Source organism: Elgaria multicarinata, chromosome 2 (assembly GCF_023053635.1).
Source record: "Elgaria multicarinata webbii isolate HBS135686 ecotype San Diego chromosome 2, rElgMul1.1.pri, whole genome shotgun sequence".
Classification (NCBI taxonomy): domain Eukaryota; kingdom Metazoa; phylum Chordata; class Lepidosauria; order Squamata; family Anguidae; genus Elgaria; species Elgaria multicarinata.
Genome location: NC_086172.1, coordinates 58,277,193 through 58,294,837, shown reverse-complemented (window position 1 = coordinate 58,294,837; position 17,645 = coordinate 58,277,193). Strand labels below are relative to the sequence as shown.

The following is a 17,645-nucleotide window of genomic DNA, read 5'->3' as shown; positions in this document are numbered from 1 at the left end:
TGCCATGTTTTCACCAGTCTTCTCCTTCGTTTGTTTCTCCGAGCCTTTTTAATGTAGCCATTCCTTCCCATGATCATCATCAATTCATTCCTATACCTGTGTTGTAGTCTGGGTATGCTGAACTGATATTAAACAACACATTCTTACAGTTAAGAACAATCCTTTAGGTATTTTTTTTATAACACATCTCAAATTTTACCTAGTGTAGAAATGACACACCAGGCCCTCCTGTGTTCTGAATCATATTTTGGGTTCAGAACATTTGCCATGTTTAAACACGATGTCTGAATTCTTAATTTCCACTGCACTTCTCTCTGATTTGACATGACATAGTGATATGATGAGCTAGTTGATTCTAAGTGAATTTGATTTGGTGGGAATAATATACAGGAATGTTGTCTTTTTAGAACCGGATTCATTCTAACATAGACTGACATCGTGTTTTATCCCATATTACTAGATTACAAAGCAACAACTGACACAAGAAACATAAGCACATCAAGCCAAATCTTAAAGCTAGAATCCTGCATTTATAAATAAACTGGTTCCTGCAAATTTCCACACTGTGTATAGATTATCACCTTGGTTCCTACAGAAGGTTTGCAAAATCACTGGTATTCCAAGTGTACTGTTCATTTCATCCCATAATATGAGGCTTTTGAGCAAAGCTTGCAAAATTCCAGAATTCATGCTGGGGGGAAGACTGCATTTGAGGAATCCAAGTCCACTCAGGATGAGGTGTTTAAGAAGTAGCATTCACTGACTGGTGAGGATCCACATAGAACTTTCAGGTTTTAGTCTTCGAAAGTAGATACTTACTTACCTGTTATTCCTTGTGTTTTATCAGCCACTTTCAAACATAGACATCTTTGAAGGCCAAAGTGTTCATTTTTGATAGTCAACCAAGCAATTATTTCTCTCTCACTTTGGTTGTAGTGTGCAACACCTACTTAATTTTTGATAGCCAGCTGGGAAATTGACCTAACAAATTCAGTAGTTCAATTATAGAAGAAACAAGGCCCAAAATAGCATATCTAAAACCATTTGTACTTGTTCAAATTAGTTTTAAACAGACAGTAAACAATTTGGTATCTGGTTTGCCAAGTACAAAAAAAAAAGATGAAAAGTTTTCACAATGCAAATTCAATTTCCTATACAATTACATTTTCAATGGGAAACTAATTAATTGCTTGTAAACTAGATATCGCAATATTCAATGCATTCTCATTTCTTGCTTGCTTTGAGGCTCACACAGTTTAGAAAGCTATCCAAGTTAATGGGATTTGCTTTGTATCCATTCTGAACCCAGATATAACATTTGAGTCATGCCAGCCACTAACCTTTCTGAGTTTAATAGCTACAAAGAGTTGGGGGGGGGGACGATGACGACATGTAAGTCATGTTATGATATATATCTCAAGTATCCATAACAAAATGAAAAATCTTTTTAAAAGAAAAATGAATCCCCCAGTTGGGTATTTGACCTAAACAAAAAACACTCCAAACTAACCTTTACCTAGATATAGTATCTTTATCCAAGAAACACTCAAACAATTGTCTTCCTGTGTTAGCTTGATCTGCAAGCCAATTAAACCAGGGTACTTGTATATCTGTGACATTCCATCCCATACATTTAAACCTCAGCCTCTTTTTAAGTGGCTTATCACACTGATAGAATACAGAAAGAAATGGACAAAAATAGGACCTATAACCTAATCTTAACTACGTTTACTTGAAAATAAGTAGTAGCTGTTCTTGGAACTAAAGACCGAGATAACATTCTAGGGAGACTTATGAGTTTAGGTTGCCACCTTTCATAGCTGCTGGTCTTTTTAAAAGCAGCATGCTGGTCCAAAATGCTGGTCCAAAATGCAATTAGCATGACTTCCTGGCATGCAGTGATAAGGATACTTTCACTTGCAAATATCTGCCTCTCAAATAGCTTTCAACAGAAGAGCCCTATCAGAAAAAATGTGGCTGCCCTAGAAAAAGATACTCAGTTGAAATTAGATATTAAGTAATGAGTTTAGGGCCAAGGTGTAACATCAATCAAATGAAATCTGGTCCTGTCTAACAACTGTCTACTACTTGCTGTTGATTGCAAGGGCACCTACCTGGGTCTACATACAAAAGTCACACTGGAATCATGAAAATACATTTAGTATTGGGATGTCTGCATGCTTAAGAGAGTATCAGAAAGCTGTCTTAGGCTGCAATCCTATGTCTACTTACCTGGAACTAAGCCCCATTAAATTTCACAGGACTTACTTTTGAGTAGACACATATAGGACTACACTGTAAGCATCCTAATGTCAGTAGCCTGGTTTAAAAGCACCAAATCACTTGTATTTTGTGTTATTGGACAGATTTATTTAGCCCTACATGGACGCCAAACTATTTAAATAAAAGCCAATGATTTTTTAAAAATAAAATAAAAACGCAACACACATTTTAGAGGCTCCTTTGAAAGCAGTAAGCAGTCAATAACTGCAAAATTATACTGCTGAATAACTTGTACTTTCACTAAACCCTTAGCTAGTGTTGATAGATCTGCAGAAAGTGTATGTCAGGTTTCAAGAGTATCAGAGTGGTACATCACTCACACTGTTACAGCCTTTTATTTGTTGCCTGGTAGTAAAGCCATAATTTTAGATCAATACATAATTGCTGTCATATAAAACACAGCCCATAGCTTTCTCCCCATTTACCTGACATTGGTTTAACAGCATAATCCTACCCATGTCTGCTCAGAAGTCTCACCTAGCTGAATGGGATTTACTCCCAGGTAAGTGGATTTAGGATTGCAGCCTAAAGCATGTGCATCAATAATTTACCAAACTCCTGAGAAGTATGGGTCATTTTCAAATACTTCTGGAGTTTTCCTAGCATATTCTGTTACATCTAAGCATTTAATGATCAGTGGAAATGTAATTGGATTCTGTAATGCATTGTGCTGTATTTGCTTGTAATTTACAAAGTGTAAAAACAATTATCTGTCTTTCTCCACCCTACCCCACCAAGACACACACAGACACACCAACAAATACTCCTGGTAGAAAAGGAACCTACCTGACCTTGCCTAAGTTACTCTCACCTTTAGAACAGAGTCAAAAAAATTTTTTTTCCAAAGCAAGTCTTTCAACAAAACTTATTCCCGAGTGTGCTTAGGCTACAATCCTACATACATTTCCCTGGGAGTAAGTCTCATCGAACTCAATGAGGCTAATTTCTGAAAAGATACGTGCAAGATTGCACTGTAAGGAACTGCATCCCAACAGCCCAATTTTAAGAACACGTTGACTTCAGAGAAAATGCCACAGAAACCGATGGGACACTCCCAAGTAAGTGTACACAGGATCCATCCATGAGGCAGCTTTCCAAAACATGTTTCCTATCAAGAAGTCCCATTGAAAGCTGCAATCCTAAATATACTTGGAAGTAAAATCCCACTAGAATATCCTAGAGTGGCTGAGAAAATTATTAGGAGAACAGTGTAAGGCAGTTTACCACCATTCTAAATCCAAAATTGGCTTCCAAAAACTGTATTTAATCTTGCATTACTGGACCACGGTCGAAGTCAAAGGGGCTTCCTTCAGAGTAAGTATGTTAAGGATAGGGGTGCAAATTAGCTTGCTATCGCTACATGTCCGACTGGGAAAGTACCGGGGGGGGGGGTCTCGCCTGCATACCCCACGCTGTATTTCTATTTCGGAATAGTCCAGGAGGGAGCCCAGCAGTCACAAGACTGCAAGATCCCTTGCAAGGCAAAAGGGAGCGGGAGAAGTTGATGACCTATTATTGCTGTCCCTTGTGCCCAAGAGCCGCGAGATCGCTAGTTTACCGCCAAGGAAGCCAAGCTGGAAGGGGAAAACCAGTCCCTGGAGAACGGCAGCAGTATCCCAGACGGTCGCTTGTTTGCTTTCAGGGAGTTTGGAAGATTTTTTTTTTGGGGGGGGGGGTATTGAGAAAAGTTAAGGGAAGCCTGAAGAGGAGAGATTCGGAAACGGGGTTCAAAGAAGCTCAAGCAAGGAAAGGCGCTGCTAATACACCCCCCCCCCGTGAAACAAACCCACACACCATCTGCAGAGGCACAGCGAAGTCAATGCTGCTAGCAAGGAAAGACTTTGCTCGCTTGAAGGAGTGTATGCATCACCCTCTCTCTATCCCCCCCCCCCCCCCGCATATCTCAATCCCAGCCGATTGGGATTTGTGTGTCTGTTATGCACAGGGTTTGGGGGATTTTTTTTTCCCCTTGCGGGGAAGCCAAACTGGTTAACACAAGCGCCCGCGCGTCCCCGGGGGCAGGTGGATCGCAGGAGTTCGAAGTTAAGTTTGAACCACTTTCTCCAACGACATTTAAGGGGGGGGGGACGCACAGAAAAAGGTGTGAGAGAAAAGAAGCCGAACAAGCCAAGGAAGACGCCTTACCTCGATCAGCTCCCACTGCCAGAACCTTAGCAATAGGAAATAATCCGGAGACGGTGAGGAAGGCGAACAGGAGAAACTCGGGCATGGTCGGAAAGTCTGGGGTCTTCCGTTTCTTCTCCTCCTCCTCGGTTCTCCGGAGCCGCCACTTGCTCGGCGGCACCCTTCGTAAAAGTCACTCGGCGGCGACAGCAACAGCAGCAGCAGCGAGCAGAGAAGGAAGGCGCCGCGCGGTTCGCAAATGCCGCTGCAAATTCTGCTCAGGGAGCCCCTGCCTGCACGCTCGTCTCCTGCCTGCCTGCTTCCAGCAGGATTACGAGGTGGATGTGTGTGTGAGCCGCTTGTGCGTCTCGACTTCTCAATGCAGAGTACGTCTGATCTTACATCACGCAAGAGGGGCAGTCAGGAAGGGGGGGGGAGAAAAGATGCCAGGGGATGGGAATTTCACTGATTAATCACGGAAGCCGCCACCCCCCAGCTTTGGTGTCCACATAAATCATCTCTATTACTTAGTAAGAGGCATTTAACACAACAAGGAAAAGGCCGCCGCCGGACGCGGAATGCCCTACAAATCACAATTCCAGCAGGTCCAGTCCGGTGTGAAGGAGGGGGGAGGAAAGCCTCTCCCCGGTAGAGCTCACCCACCCCCGCCCCACCCGCTTTGGGAACCTAGGTAGAGTCTTGGCGGAGGCGGCAGGCGAACACTAACCCCGGACTGGTTCCTTCTGGGAGAGACAGGAGCGAACCGTCTAGTTTCCGACGCCGCGCAGAAGCCAAAGCGAAGGCTGGTTGGGGTTTTGAGAGAAGGGAGCGAAGTCAGGCTGTTTTGCTCGGTGGGAAAGATGCCCAGGTGGGGAGGGGGGAGAAAAGACCCCAAGCGCGGCGGTGGGGGAGTTCAGCTTTTAAGAACTGGATGCAGGATAAGTCATTTTAACTGCGGACCGACAGGGAGGCTTGGGCACGCTGAGTGACTCAGCAAAAACATCTCTTCTTCCATAGACCGCGAAGAAGGCAAACAAACAACGTCCCCCCCCCCCAAATAATAATAACTCTAGACGCGTTTTAAGGGGGGTGGACACGGTTGGTGAGTGAACGGAGCAGCTAACTAATATGGGATATCTCTTCAATGCAGCAGACCAAGATTGGTTTCAGGTGTGCAGTTAGGTGTACTTCGGTACAGCGGAGGAATTCAGGTGGGGCTGCCCCCCCCCTCCGAGTTATTTTAAAGGGTAAACCCAGGCTGCCTAGTTAATATCATGGGTTCTTTTGCTTGGAAGTAGAAAAGAATATAAATATTTAGAAAAAAATAATTTTCAGTTTTAATTTGAATGCAATCACATGCTTATATCACATGCTTATACGCAGAAATTTAGCTTTAGAAAGACCAGCTACAACAACCTTCAGAAAGCCTCACACACTTTTTGTTGTGTGTTTCTTTGGCTCTGCTCTTGGCTTGGTTTATTCAGGCTGAATGCAGGCCAACCACAATTCAACATATGTCCAAGTTCAGATGACACACTAACCAACTGGGTGGGTGGGGGTGGGTAATAGGAACACAATGTGAAACAACCGTTGATTAGCTTGTCATCCGAATTCAGCCAATATGTCAGGTTACATTTCTGAACTGGGTGTCCCTTCACTTTGATGAAGAGTAGCTGAGCAAGTTATTTAGTGGGGAGGGGAGAATGCATTATCCTACCCTCTGTGTTTTAGTCCACCCTTCTTGAGTTTGAATTCCACCCCCTGGTTAGGTAATTTTAATCACAGCATTTGGAGTGTCCTTTGCCTATACATGTCTACTGGTATTGGTCCCAAAGAATTCAATGCGGTCTGCTGCTAGATGGTTGGGTTTAGGGTTGGAGCCTTATATGGGGTGGGGGTGGGGGCTTTGTATGAATGTTATTGCACTTTTTAAAAATGTGGTAAGCTAGCCCCACTATGTTTGGGAGGCCTTCTATTCAATTTACTGAGCAAGGCCTTGGACATCCGCCCCCAGATCTTGCCCTGGCTGCACTACTGTCTGAGGGTCAAACCACATTTTGTATGTTAAGTGTGCTTTTTGAAAAGGTGTCTTAGTGCTGCTCTTTTTTATTTTGTAAGGAAAAGTGGTCACTGGGACCCTGTCATCCACAGCTGTTGGTGAGGATGGAAAGCTGATCAAACAGTAAAGAGCAAGGTCACCTCCTTTATCTTCCCTGCAGCAGAGACTGTGAAGGTGCAAGGGGGATGGACACACACACACACCCCATTGGGAAACCCTCAGGAACACCTCCCCCATGCTGAGGCATCTGCTTCCATTCTTTTCCCCCTGGAAGCAGGAAGGAAGCAGACGCCTCAGCCCGCTCCGTCGCCTGTCCCTCTGGGGGAAGGGGGTGCAACATAGAGGGTTGTTCATTCTCCGCCTGCTGTGCCTATTCCTTCATCCATTTTCTTTGGGCAGCATCATGGGGAGACTAGAGCCCAAACACCAGTGCACCACCCAGAAGCAGGGAAGAGGTAAATGAGAGGTTGAGGTTGCTGCTCCTGCCTCTGCCTCCTTCTTGACCAATCTTCTATGCTGTACTGTGCAGACAGGGTAAGGGAACAGGCATAATACATTCTTTTTATCCCTGATAAGGTGAGCAAGAGAGAGAAGGCTGGAGTACCCAATACCTTCTTTGCTGATCAGTTCCTTTCCTTCAAACAAACAAAACCCTGCTAAGTGTGCACATTTACACAACAATAAATCATTTCCATTATACAGCCTAATCCAATGCAGAGTTAGGTACAGCTTAACCCATTGAAGTTAATGGACATCAGCACACCCTACTCTGCATAGTCTAATGGCAGGAGCCTAAAACACATTTCCTTGGAATAAATCTGATTGGAATCAATGGGCTTTACATCTGAGTGAACATGTATTGTATGGGGCTGTTTATAAAATGATTTCTGTACTCTTCCCTGCAGGATTTATAGGATGTGCATTTACATTATTAATGGCATCAATGTCCTTGAAGTGGGGGCTTGCTGCATAGCCCAAAATCTCTCACATCAGGACCAATAGTAAGAAGTTACCTGCTGGCTTCTCTGTGCTGCATATTATACTCAACAAGAAAGAAGCTCATGCTCTGGTTTCCTCCAAGCTGGATTGTTGCAGGACACTGGATGTGGGGCTGCCTTTAAAGATGGTTTGGAAACTTCAGTTGCTAGAGAATGTGGCAGTAAAGTTGCTTGTTGAAGCTGGGCAAATAGAGCATGCTGCACCTACTCTGTTACATTGGCTGCCTTTTTGTTTCCGGGCCCAATTTCAAGTGCTAGTTTTAGCCTAAATGGGTTGGGACCTGGCTGCCTGGAGGACACTCTGCACCTGTATGAGTCTGCCCATATGTTGAGATCAGTGCTTGGGACCCTGCTTTCAGGCCCATCATTAAAAAATTCCCAGATTGGTGGGTACTAGGAGCAGGACATTCTCAGTGGTGGCACTGCATTTGTGGAATTTGCCCCCTGAGGTTCATGTGGCATATATATTTATTGTTTATAGTCTTTATTTCAGTTTGTATTTTATTAGTTATTGTCCTGTAGATTTTTAGTGCTGCTCATTTTAGAGTTGTTTGGGTATATATTTTAAGAATTATGATTTCATATTTATGTTATTGAATTACTTTGTTTTGTTTATTGGTTGTACACTGCCTTCTGAGGGCTGTAAGTCCAGTAAGTTCGTTAGAACAGTGGTAGGCAGAAAGCAGACCTCCAGGGTTCAGCTCCTAGCATCCCTGATCATTGACCATGCTAGCAGAGGCTTCTGGGAGTTGAAGTAAAAACATCAGGTGATCCACCTTTGCCCACCTCTCGTCTAGTACCCTGTAAATAAATAAATAAACATGATGGTTATGTCTAACATTCACATCTTATACCCTGCTTTTCATTCATGAAAGATGAGGTAATCACAGATGCCCCTATTCAGATGAGCAAGTAGACAATTGGATGACAGCCTCTGAGAATATGACTATAGCCATTCATAGACAATGAGCTTCTCTATAGACAAGAAAAAACAGGAAAATTCCCACAGCCTTACCATGTTTTCCATTTTCGCAGTATTCCCACCATTGTGACGCACTCCTTCACATGCGACCACATGATTGGAATTGAAAACTTCATTTCTTGGAAAGGCCCCATTAGACAGCGCCATCTAGTAGTGGAGAGTTCCTGTGATATCCCAGATAATACCACATTATCTCTGTGTTTTAAAAATATGCGATTTCCAGGGGGTGGCATGGGAGACATCCTGGCTGTTGATGATGTCATGTAATGGATCTGCAAACTTCAGTGAGTGGCCAATCATGAGCATGAAATAAATCACTTATTTAAAGCAGTTCTCAGCCTGCAAGTCTATACCCAGTTTTCTTAAAGTAGCCCCAACTGAACTCAGTGAAATTTGCTTTTGAGTAGATATGTGTAGGATTGCTCTGTAAGTTCTTAAGCAATTCAGCTGAGAGTACATTCCACTGAAGTTAATGGGGCTTATTTCCAAGTAACCATATTTAGGGCTCATTCACAATACAGCAGCTCTGCTGATGTTAACAGGACTATTCAGGAATAAATGGATTGTGTGGACTGCAGCTTCAGTATAACAAATTTTCCTCTGGTTTCACTTTCTAATATAACTACAGTATATTAACTAGATCTTATTCCTCTAGCAAACCATTTCCTACACTCCATTAATGTAGAAATGTGAAGGGATGAGTCAACTAGGGCAGAGCCATCATACTATATTCTGTCTCCATTACAATCCTATCAAGACTAGTTAGTACTAGTGCAGTACTGAAAAATTATTCCACATTTTTTTTTCAACCATTCTCATTCAATTTGATAGAAAAGAAATTACTTTCGAAAAGAAATTCAATAGCGAAGGAAATTTCAGAGAAATTCTCACGGGTTGGGTTTCTTGTGCTTACTTACTCATAAGGAAGCTGAGGAGAGTATGCAAGTCTCCTGTTTTTCATTCTGCTGTCATCTCTTCCACAAGCTGTAGTTTCCTTGGCTTCCCTCACTTCAATTAAAGCCCAGCGGAAGACATCATGAGATAATTCCTCCCATAGGACATTTTCAGTTCAGGAAGTGCAGGCGGCTGGGAGGCTGCAGAGCAATGGAGAGATGTACAATAGAAAGAAAGAAAAAACCTCACACAGCACCCTTGGATACCTCTTAGTGATTAGATTATGTAAACTCAAAGACACCATGAAAATAAATTCAAAATACCCTATAAAAGTGCCCCAAGAAAGAAGCAAAAACCCAGAAACCTCTTTCTTGAGGGAAGAAAACTATTGTGTTTCTCAAAATCTCCTACCTTCTTGGGAGACAACAACAATAAACGTCTCTTCCCACCTGAAGAGAGTCTAATCTCTAGGAACTTTCCCCTAGGCAAAACTATGCAAACTAGACAATCTTCCTTTCAAGAAGCATGGAAAGCCCGTTCCCAAGACACATTAACTTTAGAGAGACTAGTTCTGATGCAGCTTCTGATGGGATGACAGCCGGGCCAACTTTCTCTTGCTTTCCTATAGCTCTGCCCATTGTAGTCTGCAGCATACTCTAGGACCAGCTTACCTCTCTGTGCTCTCCCCCTCAGAAGAATGTTGGCTTCCCACTGACTCTGTATTATTTGCCCTTGAAGAGATAAGCTCTGGAGAAGGTTCACTCCCAGCTGGTGAAGAGCCTCTGAGAGCTTTCTCCCCCACTGGTACCGGCTGGCCTCTGCTTCAGAGTCTGATTCTGATTGATCACCTCAAACACCTTCTTCCAACCCAGGGGGAGCAGGGCTAGACATGACAATCTTTCAGGCAATTGGAGGACAGAGGTTTTGCACATCGTTACCTCTACATCTTCCCTAAAGCTATATTCAGCACTCTCCCCTCACTCCTGTTGCCACTTGCAAAAAAAAACCCCAAAACCTTTAGTGGGGGGGGGGGAGTAAGAAGCTGTACTACACCAGCCAATGGTGAGAAACTATTGGACAATTTCTCCTCACCCTGGAGAAATTCAGTGTAATTGTTTCCCCATTTTCTCTTCCCACAAACAGGATGGAAAATTTGAGACGCCATTTGCTCACAGTTCTAGTTAGTATCATATCTTAGGTAAGTGCTGAGGATAAGCAGTTCTTAAATAGATGGCTCTGTACCAGATGATACCCCTTTTGGATGAGGCACAGTGTATTCCCAGACCTATCTCTGTTATACCCTTTAAGCATCCGATTCTGTATCATCCAACAGATTTTGAGTACAGTGTTACAGCACCATTGCTGTATTTGAAGCAGTGGCTATTACCAATATTGTGGTATTACCTATGTAGAATGTCTTGGTCCTTAGCAAAGTCACAGATCATCATGTTGCTATGCTTGTCATATCAATTTCTGTGCTTGAGCCAAAATATTATTGGCATAATCCAATCAAAGTTAAGTGATTTGGCACAATACCATTGATTTCAATGTGACCGCTTTCAACAAGTGCCACTGAACTCAAAGGAACTTGAAAGTGCTGCAGTTTGGATTGTGGCCAATGTTGTATAGCAGGGATAGCCTAATTGCGAATTCTTGGAGGGGGCTCTTGGGTTTGGGACTTGAAGAAGTGTGGTATTTTCTGCCACACAAATAGTGAAGTCCTACCCTCAAGTGGTCAGGCTTCATATAGCAATAAGTGATAAGCACATGCACAGGGCATTATGTGGAAACCCCATAAAGATGTGACGATGTACAGGGTGTGTTCTGCAACTTTAAAACTTCTTATTTCCATTACTAGTGAAGATTCAGGGAAATGTTTTAGCACACATTGCCTAACATTTCATAGGGTTGACATGCTGTGAACTGCCAGAAAGCTTTGCCTATTGGGCAGAATAATAATAAAATACTAATAATGGGTCAGATATAATTGCTTCAAAGACTGTGACAGTTGTTTATCCCTGACTTAAAATATAAACATGTTACTCTTAATAAGCCAGATAATTTAAGATGCAGTTCATGAGTAGCCAATCACATCTGTTCTTTGACATCGTTTATTGAAAATATAATCATGACTACTAGTTATTTCACATTTTAATGATGAACCTTAGGTATCATTAAATATAATGATGCATGACCATGACGGAGGCACTGTATTCCCAGCTCCACTGACTTGAAGAGGCACTGATTCACTTGGGCTACTTCAGAGTCGGGCATAGATAATTCTATTCCAATCAGCGATGGTAGAACAGAATAAATGTGCCCTCGAGGCCTTTTAATTTTCATTTCATAAGGCAGTGTAACCAAAAGAGTCAGTGTGGTGTAGTGGTTGAAATGTTGGACTGGGAATCGAGAGATCCAGGTTCTAGTCCCTATTCAGCCATGGAAACCCACTGGTGGGTGACTTTGGGCCAGTCACAGAGAGCCATCAGATGGGGTGGGGAATCAAGCTTCCCTACTGTCACTTCTCCGCTCTCACTTTTATTCCTCAATACTTCTGCTTTCTCAGAGAGAGGAAAGAGGAAGTAAACAACATGCACGTGGCCCGTTCAGTGGGTCGTTTTCATCATACCACTTCTCCTGCACACAGCAGGAGATAGCGGCAAGTTCTGTCTCTAAAAATAATTTGCACTTACTGAGGTCTTTTTTATCGTGGGAAGAAGGCTAGAAGGGGTGGGAGACACACGTGAGGTGAATGGTGTCATGAATAGGACCCATAAAAATCAGAGTACCCAGTAATGAGCATGTAATAAAACACTTGTCTGATGATGCTCACAACCTACCTCACAGGGTTGTTATTGCAAGGATAAAATGGAGAGGAGGAGGGTTTTGTATGCCACAGTGGGTTCCTTGGAAGAAAAGAAGTGGGATATAAATGCAATAAATAAATATTTTTTAAAAAATAAATAAAATAAAAGTGTGTTAAGGTCAAGGAATAGGAGACACTAATGCATGGCGGGAAATGGTGCATTACAAGAGGATATAACACTGCACGTGCCAGAGTCAGACAAAGACCAAAGGAGATACTGTCCTGATAGTGTCCAAAATTTCAGAGGTCTGGTCTGCATTAGGGTCTGAGGATTGTGCTGTAAATCAGGTTAAGGGTACAATCCTATTGTGATTCCTGTCAGTCTTCAAACTCAGAGGCTGATGGGAATCCTATGCAGAGATTTCACTTGTCTAGCAGCAGCAGCACCTTGGAGAGGGAGGGAAGGAGACTAGGGTGGCCACAGGAAACAGAGTAAGGCAGCCATGCGGTCTCCTCTCCATCACATCCCCTGGAATGCCCTCTATTCTCTGTCTCCATGCTCCTTTTTCTGAGTACAGAGAGGTAGCGGGCATGGTTCTCTATGCGCCAGCTATGATTGGGATGGGAAAGAGTGGAAGTGCAGTTTCCTGGCTCCAAATGTGGAGCTCCCTATACGAGCTTGGAGTGAAGAAACAAAAAATCCTATGTCCCCCAGACGCTATCTAGGGAGCATAGGATTGCTCCCTAAATCCAACTTCTTTGGCTGAACAGGATAATTGATCAATTGAACCAATTTGGCTGGAAGAAAAAGAACGAATGTTCTTGACCTCTGCTTTAATGCTGGTTCTTCTATCTGCTAATCTTTTTAAAGATAATATGCATCATCAAAATTATGGTTTATGTTGGAAGCATACAGAAAGATGATTGAGACCATATACAAGAGATACTTACGCAATATAAGGCAATCTGCTTTTTCGTAAATTGGCCCTAACAAATGTGTCTGTATTGCAGAACTACTTCTGCTAAAACGTATTCCCTGCCATCTAAAACCTTTTTACTAATTTCTTCTGTCTTTGTTTTTCCTTGGGCAATATTGCTATAATGATAAAGAGCTCCACTTTTGGGCTTTTAACATTAGCATTGAGAAGAGTCTTTGAAGAAAGCATTGGTCTTGCTTTGTATATTACATATTACAAATGCATAAAAATGCATTTATTAAGGTCATTTAAGGTTTTTTTTTTTTAAATGAAAGCCAGTTGAGTATTTACAAGATGCATGGTGTCAATATACAATATGTTCCAAGAATTATAAATAAAAATGCAATTATCTGTAAGTAATCATTTGTCAAACAACCATCCATAAATGAAGTATGGTTAAAATAGTGTCATAAAGAGAAGGTAATTATCATGGAATCCTGGATTTAAAATGTAGGCCATCAAACAAATAAAACTTGACCTTTCGTAAATCATTTCCCCCACTCCTAAATTTCATTTCCATTAAACATTATTCATTATGAAGTCACATCTATATAATGAAATGAAACTAAATTAGCAATATAGATCAGCAGCACAAATACGTTATTAAAATGGACGTTATTCACTTTCTGCCATTAATAAATCAGCACCTAAAGCATTTAATTGTCTCATGCACCTGGCCAATGTGGGTGCCTTTGATTGTATGGATACATTGGTTAAAATGTACTTTGTGTGAATTAAGCTGGTTATAAATAGAATGCAAAAACATACAATTCATATTTTCAAGTACCCTTGACATATATCAATTAGGAAAACATGAAGGCCTGGTTTTAAAAGCCTGTGATCCATGGGCAGCCAGTGGTCCCCATGTACTTTCAAGTGACCCCACCCCCAATACCACAATGAAAGAAAACAGGTAGTGCTGAAGAGCCAAATGTCTCTTTAAAATTTCTACCATACTCTGAAAAGGTTAGATCACACTTCATTTTTAAATATTGAAAGTCGAAACAGAAATATTGAAACTCAAAATAGAACTTGTTTGTTAAATTTTAACCAAGAAGGAGCTTGCCTTCCAAGTAGTACAGGCAGCCATAATGAAAAACATATCTGGTCAGTGAGAACAGGGGACAAGGCCTTTTCTGTGGTAGCACTGTGCCAAAAACATTAGGTCTGCTTCATCTTTGTTCCGTGTTAGGCAGACTGTTTTTATTCTGAGTAGCTTTTTGATATTTTGATTATCTCCTGCTCTTAATTCTGCCATTGGTGGTGTTTTAGAGTGTCATCAGATGAGTGTTTTATAGCACACTTGTTACTGGCCACTTACGGATGATCGCAGGTCCTTTTGATGTTGCTGTCTGCCTCCCATGTGTCTCCCACTCCCTCTGGTCTATTTTCCGCAATCAACTTCCCACCATTTCCTGCTGTATGCAGGAAAAGCAGCACGATAAAAACGCCCACTGAATGGCCCACGTGGTCGTTTTTGCTTTCTCGTTCTTCCCTGTGTGAAGAAAGAAGAAGCTGCTCATCCCTGTTGTGGTACAGAAAAGTGATGGTAGGGAAATACAATTTCCACACTCTGATAACACTCTTAGAGTTTTCAAATAGTTTTATTTTTTAAAAAATAAAGTTTTAAAATTGTTTTAAGTTTTAATTGTAAGTTGCCTTGGGGGTCCAATTTAGACTTAAAGATGACTTATAAATGTATAAATCCATCAATCAAGGAAAACACCTCTGTGCATAGTTCTCCTTCTGGCATTTGAATAACTTAGTTGAACTGTAACCACAAAGATCAAGTGCTGCAGCTAAATTTTATTTCGAGATCTTTCAAGCATCCTCCAAAGTAGTAGCTGGTTTTTAGGTAAGCCATAGTAATGCTTCACAAAGAATAAACAAATCAGAAAAGCAGTTCTCCAGGCAACCATTTTTAATAACCACATATTTAAAGAGTCACCTATCATTGGGCAGAGGGCAACATCATGCAAATGCAACCTCTGCTCACAGAACAAGACCTTCTCTCCTACTGCTCCCGCCCCCGCTGCAGCCTCCCGTGTCCTTCTGAAACTATCTCTGCAGGATCAGAAGGTTTGGGGGTGCAGAGAGGAGGGGAAGTTGTACTGAAGGAAGCAGTTGCATCTGTAAATGAGCTAATTGGAATAAATTCATTTGAGTCACTATTTTTTATATAGATAGCCTTCCTAAAACAACCCTTTTGGAGTGGTTTCAATGAAGAGTGTTCTTCATTTAGTGATTTAGAGACAGTCAGTGACCCCCTAAAGCTCGTACACAAGCACTGTTGACATCTGACATTGGAAATAATTTGTTAGGCAGGTGGTAAAGGGAAAGCAGGTACCTTAGAGAGCAATTCTATGGCCCTTAGACAATGTTGCAGGCGGGGTGGGGGTGGGGATAGTATACTGCAGATTTCTCCCTCTGAGGCTGCAGACAGAGCTACAACCTTGGAGGTTGAAATCCCAGCTTTGCTTTTGGGCCCTCTTCTAAGGTCTGAATTCTGACTTCATGATAAGGATGGAGAATGAGGGTGTAGGGAGTTCGTTAGTGAGCAGAAATTTGGTCTTCACGGAGTTCCAAAATGCTGCTAAGACCTGTGTAACACAGGTTACACAGATTTTAGCAGGCTTTAGCTGACAAGAGCAAGCCTCATTCCCTGGATGGGCTTCTCATTGTTATGTCATCCTTTTCTCATAGTGTCTTACCTCTAGATGAGCTGGGAAGTTTTTGCTCCTAACCAGGCCAACTATTTTCCCAAGCTGAGATGCTTTGAGAACCTGTGAGAGGGAGCCCCCCTGTTTCTTCTGAGAGGGGGAGGGAGAGATGCAGCCTGTCTGCTCCTGAGAGAGAGGCGGGCATCTAGCAGGAGAGCCTCTACTATCCAATGTACAAGCTTCGGCCTCACTTCAGAAAGAACTGCACAACTGCCCTGGCTCAAAGGGACGGCTTCCATCTATTGTGGGGGACCCCATAGACACCCAGCTATGAAAAGCTTGATTAGCTGGAAGGAGGTGCTAACTTCCTTTGCATGTATATATTCTGCATCCATTTCCCATAAAAAACCTCATATTTTTGCACAAGTGATAACCAAAGGAACCAGATTGATGACTTGGACCTGGCAGAACCAGAACCCAAACTTGACATAAAGGGAGAGGGCAAGTCTGTGGGTGGGGAGGGGAGGGGAGAGGAGAGGCCATGGATCCGTTGGATCCAAAGACCTCTTACTCCAATCCCCACACATGCCATGCAGCTCAGATGGGATCAGTGCCCCATTTAGCAAAGAGGAGGGAGAAGGAGAAGAACTAGAGGAAGGTGGAGAGGCTAAAAACACACACCAAGGCATTGGATCCTTGGAAGCCTCCGAGATCAGAGGCTTCTGTGGAAAATTCAGAAAGAATTACCCTAGGATTGTGCCCTTATACTAACTTTTGTCCTTCCTTTTTTGAAACAGGTAATCAGTACTATTGTCACCTCTTGATCACATTAGTTTCCTTCCAGGGAGTACATACTGTGGATATATGGATCCATTTTTGGTTATTGGAAATAAACCAATAATTGCTATACATAGAAGTTTCTGCTATATTTGTGGCAGTGTCTGGAAAGAGTTTTACTAGAAAGAACTGAGCATCTATCACACGGTTATTAACTATCTATAGCCTGAATATTCTTGTTGGGGACAGTAATGAGATTCTCTAAAAAGTATTTGTCGAAAGAGGTAGGGAAACGATTAATGGCAGGAAGAACTTTCTCTACCCTTGTAACAAAGATTATAATTAAATAGGAAATTAACAAAGAGAACTAATGGAGAACAGAGAAATCAAAGCTACAAATGCTGTTCAAAACCAGTTTGTTCCTACAGTACATTATAACTTCTTCAACCTAATTGGCATTATTAATACTGACAAGTTAAATAAATGAATTCATCAAGCTATAGAATATTATGAAATCTCTTATTGAGATAAATTAACAAAGCTGAACCAATCATTCTAACTCAACTAGTTTAAAGCTACACAAGAATATTAATTATCACCTAGAGTTAATTCTACATTAGCAGTATGGAACTGTTTTGATTAGCTTATTGAGAAATCAGTGTTCTTGTTTTATTTTGTGTTGCTGGCTGGCTTTGTTGTGCTGCTAATGGCTAAAACCAGTGAGTCACCTGTTACCTACCAGGTCACACATTGAGAGGAAAGACAGTGATTGTACATATCAAAGTTACTGGACTGTATCAAAGGGGTGATGTATGCAGCTTCTGACAAGGAGAAGTTGGCTTGTGAAACCAAGTTGCTAGGGAATTATATTGGCAGCATTTCTGGATGTAGCCCACTGTCCTGCCCTGTCCTTCCAGTTATTAAAAAAAGTTGCTAGGCAGCGGCTGACAAGGAGAATAAGAACAGCACTGAAGAAGAAACAGAGAAGAAATTAGAAGAGAAGCTTCACTTGATTGCAAGGAGTCATACGTATATAATCCATGTAAAAGAACCAACTTAAAATGAACGACAATCATTTTTTATAT

The 17,645-nt window shown here is 42.0% G+C and overlaps 1 protein-coding gene across 1 annotated transcript in view; it reads right to left on the bottom strand.

Moving 5' to 3' along the window:
* LRP1B (LDL receptor related protein 1B) overlaps nt 1-4,531 on the bottom strand; it is a 976,641-nt gene extending 972,110 nt beyond the window's left edge. Inside the window, exon 1 of the mRNA XM_063116589.1 lies at nt 4,429-4,531. Coding sequence (XP_062972659.1) covers nt 4,429-4,513 — 85 coding nt within the window. The 5' untranslated portion in view covers nt 4,514-4,531. The remainder of the gene's footprint in view (nt 1-4,428) is intronic.
* Nucleotides 4,532-17,645: the final 13,114 nt, after the last annotated feature.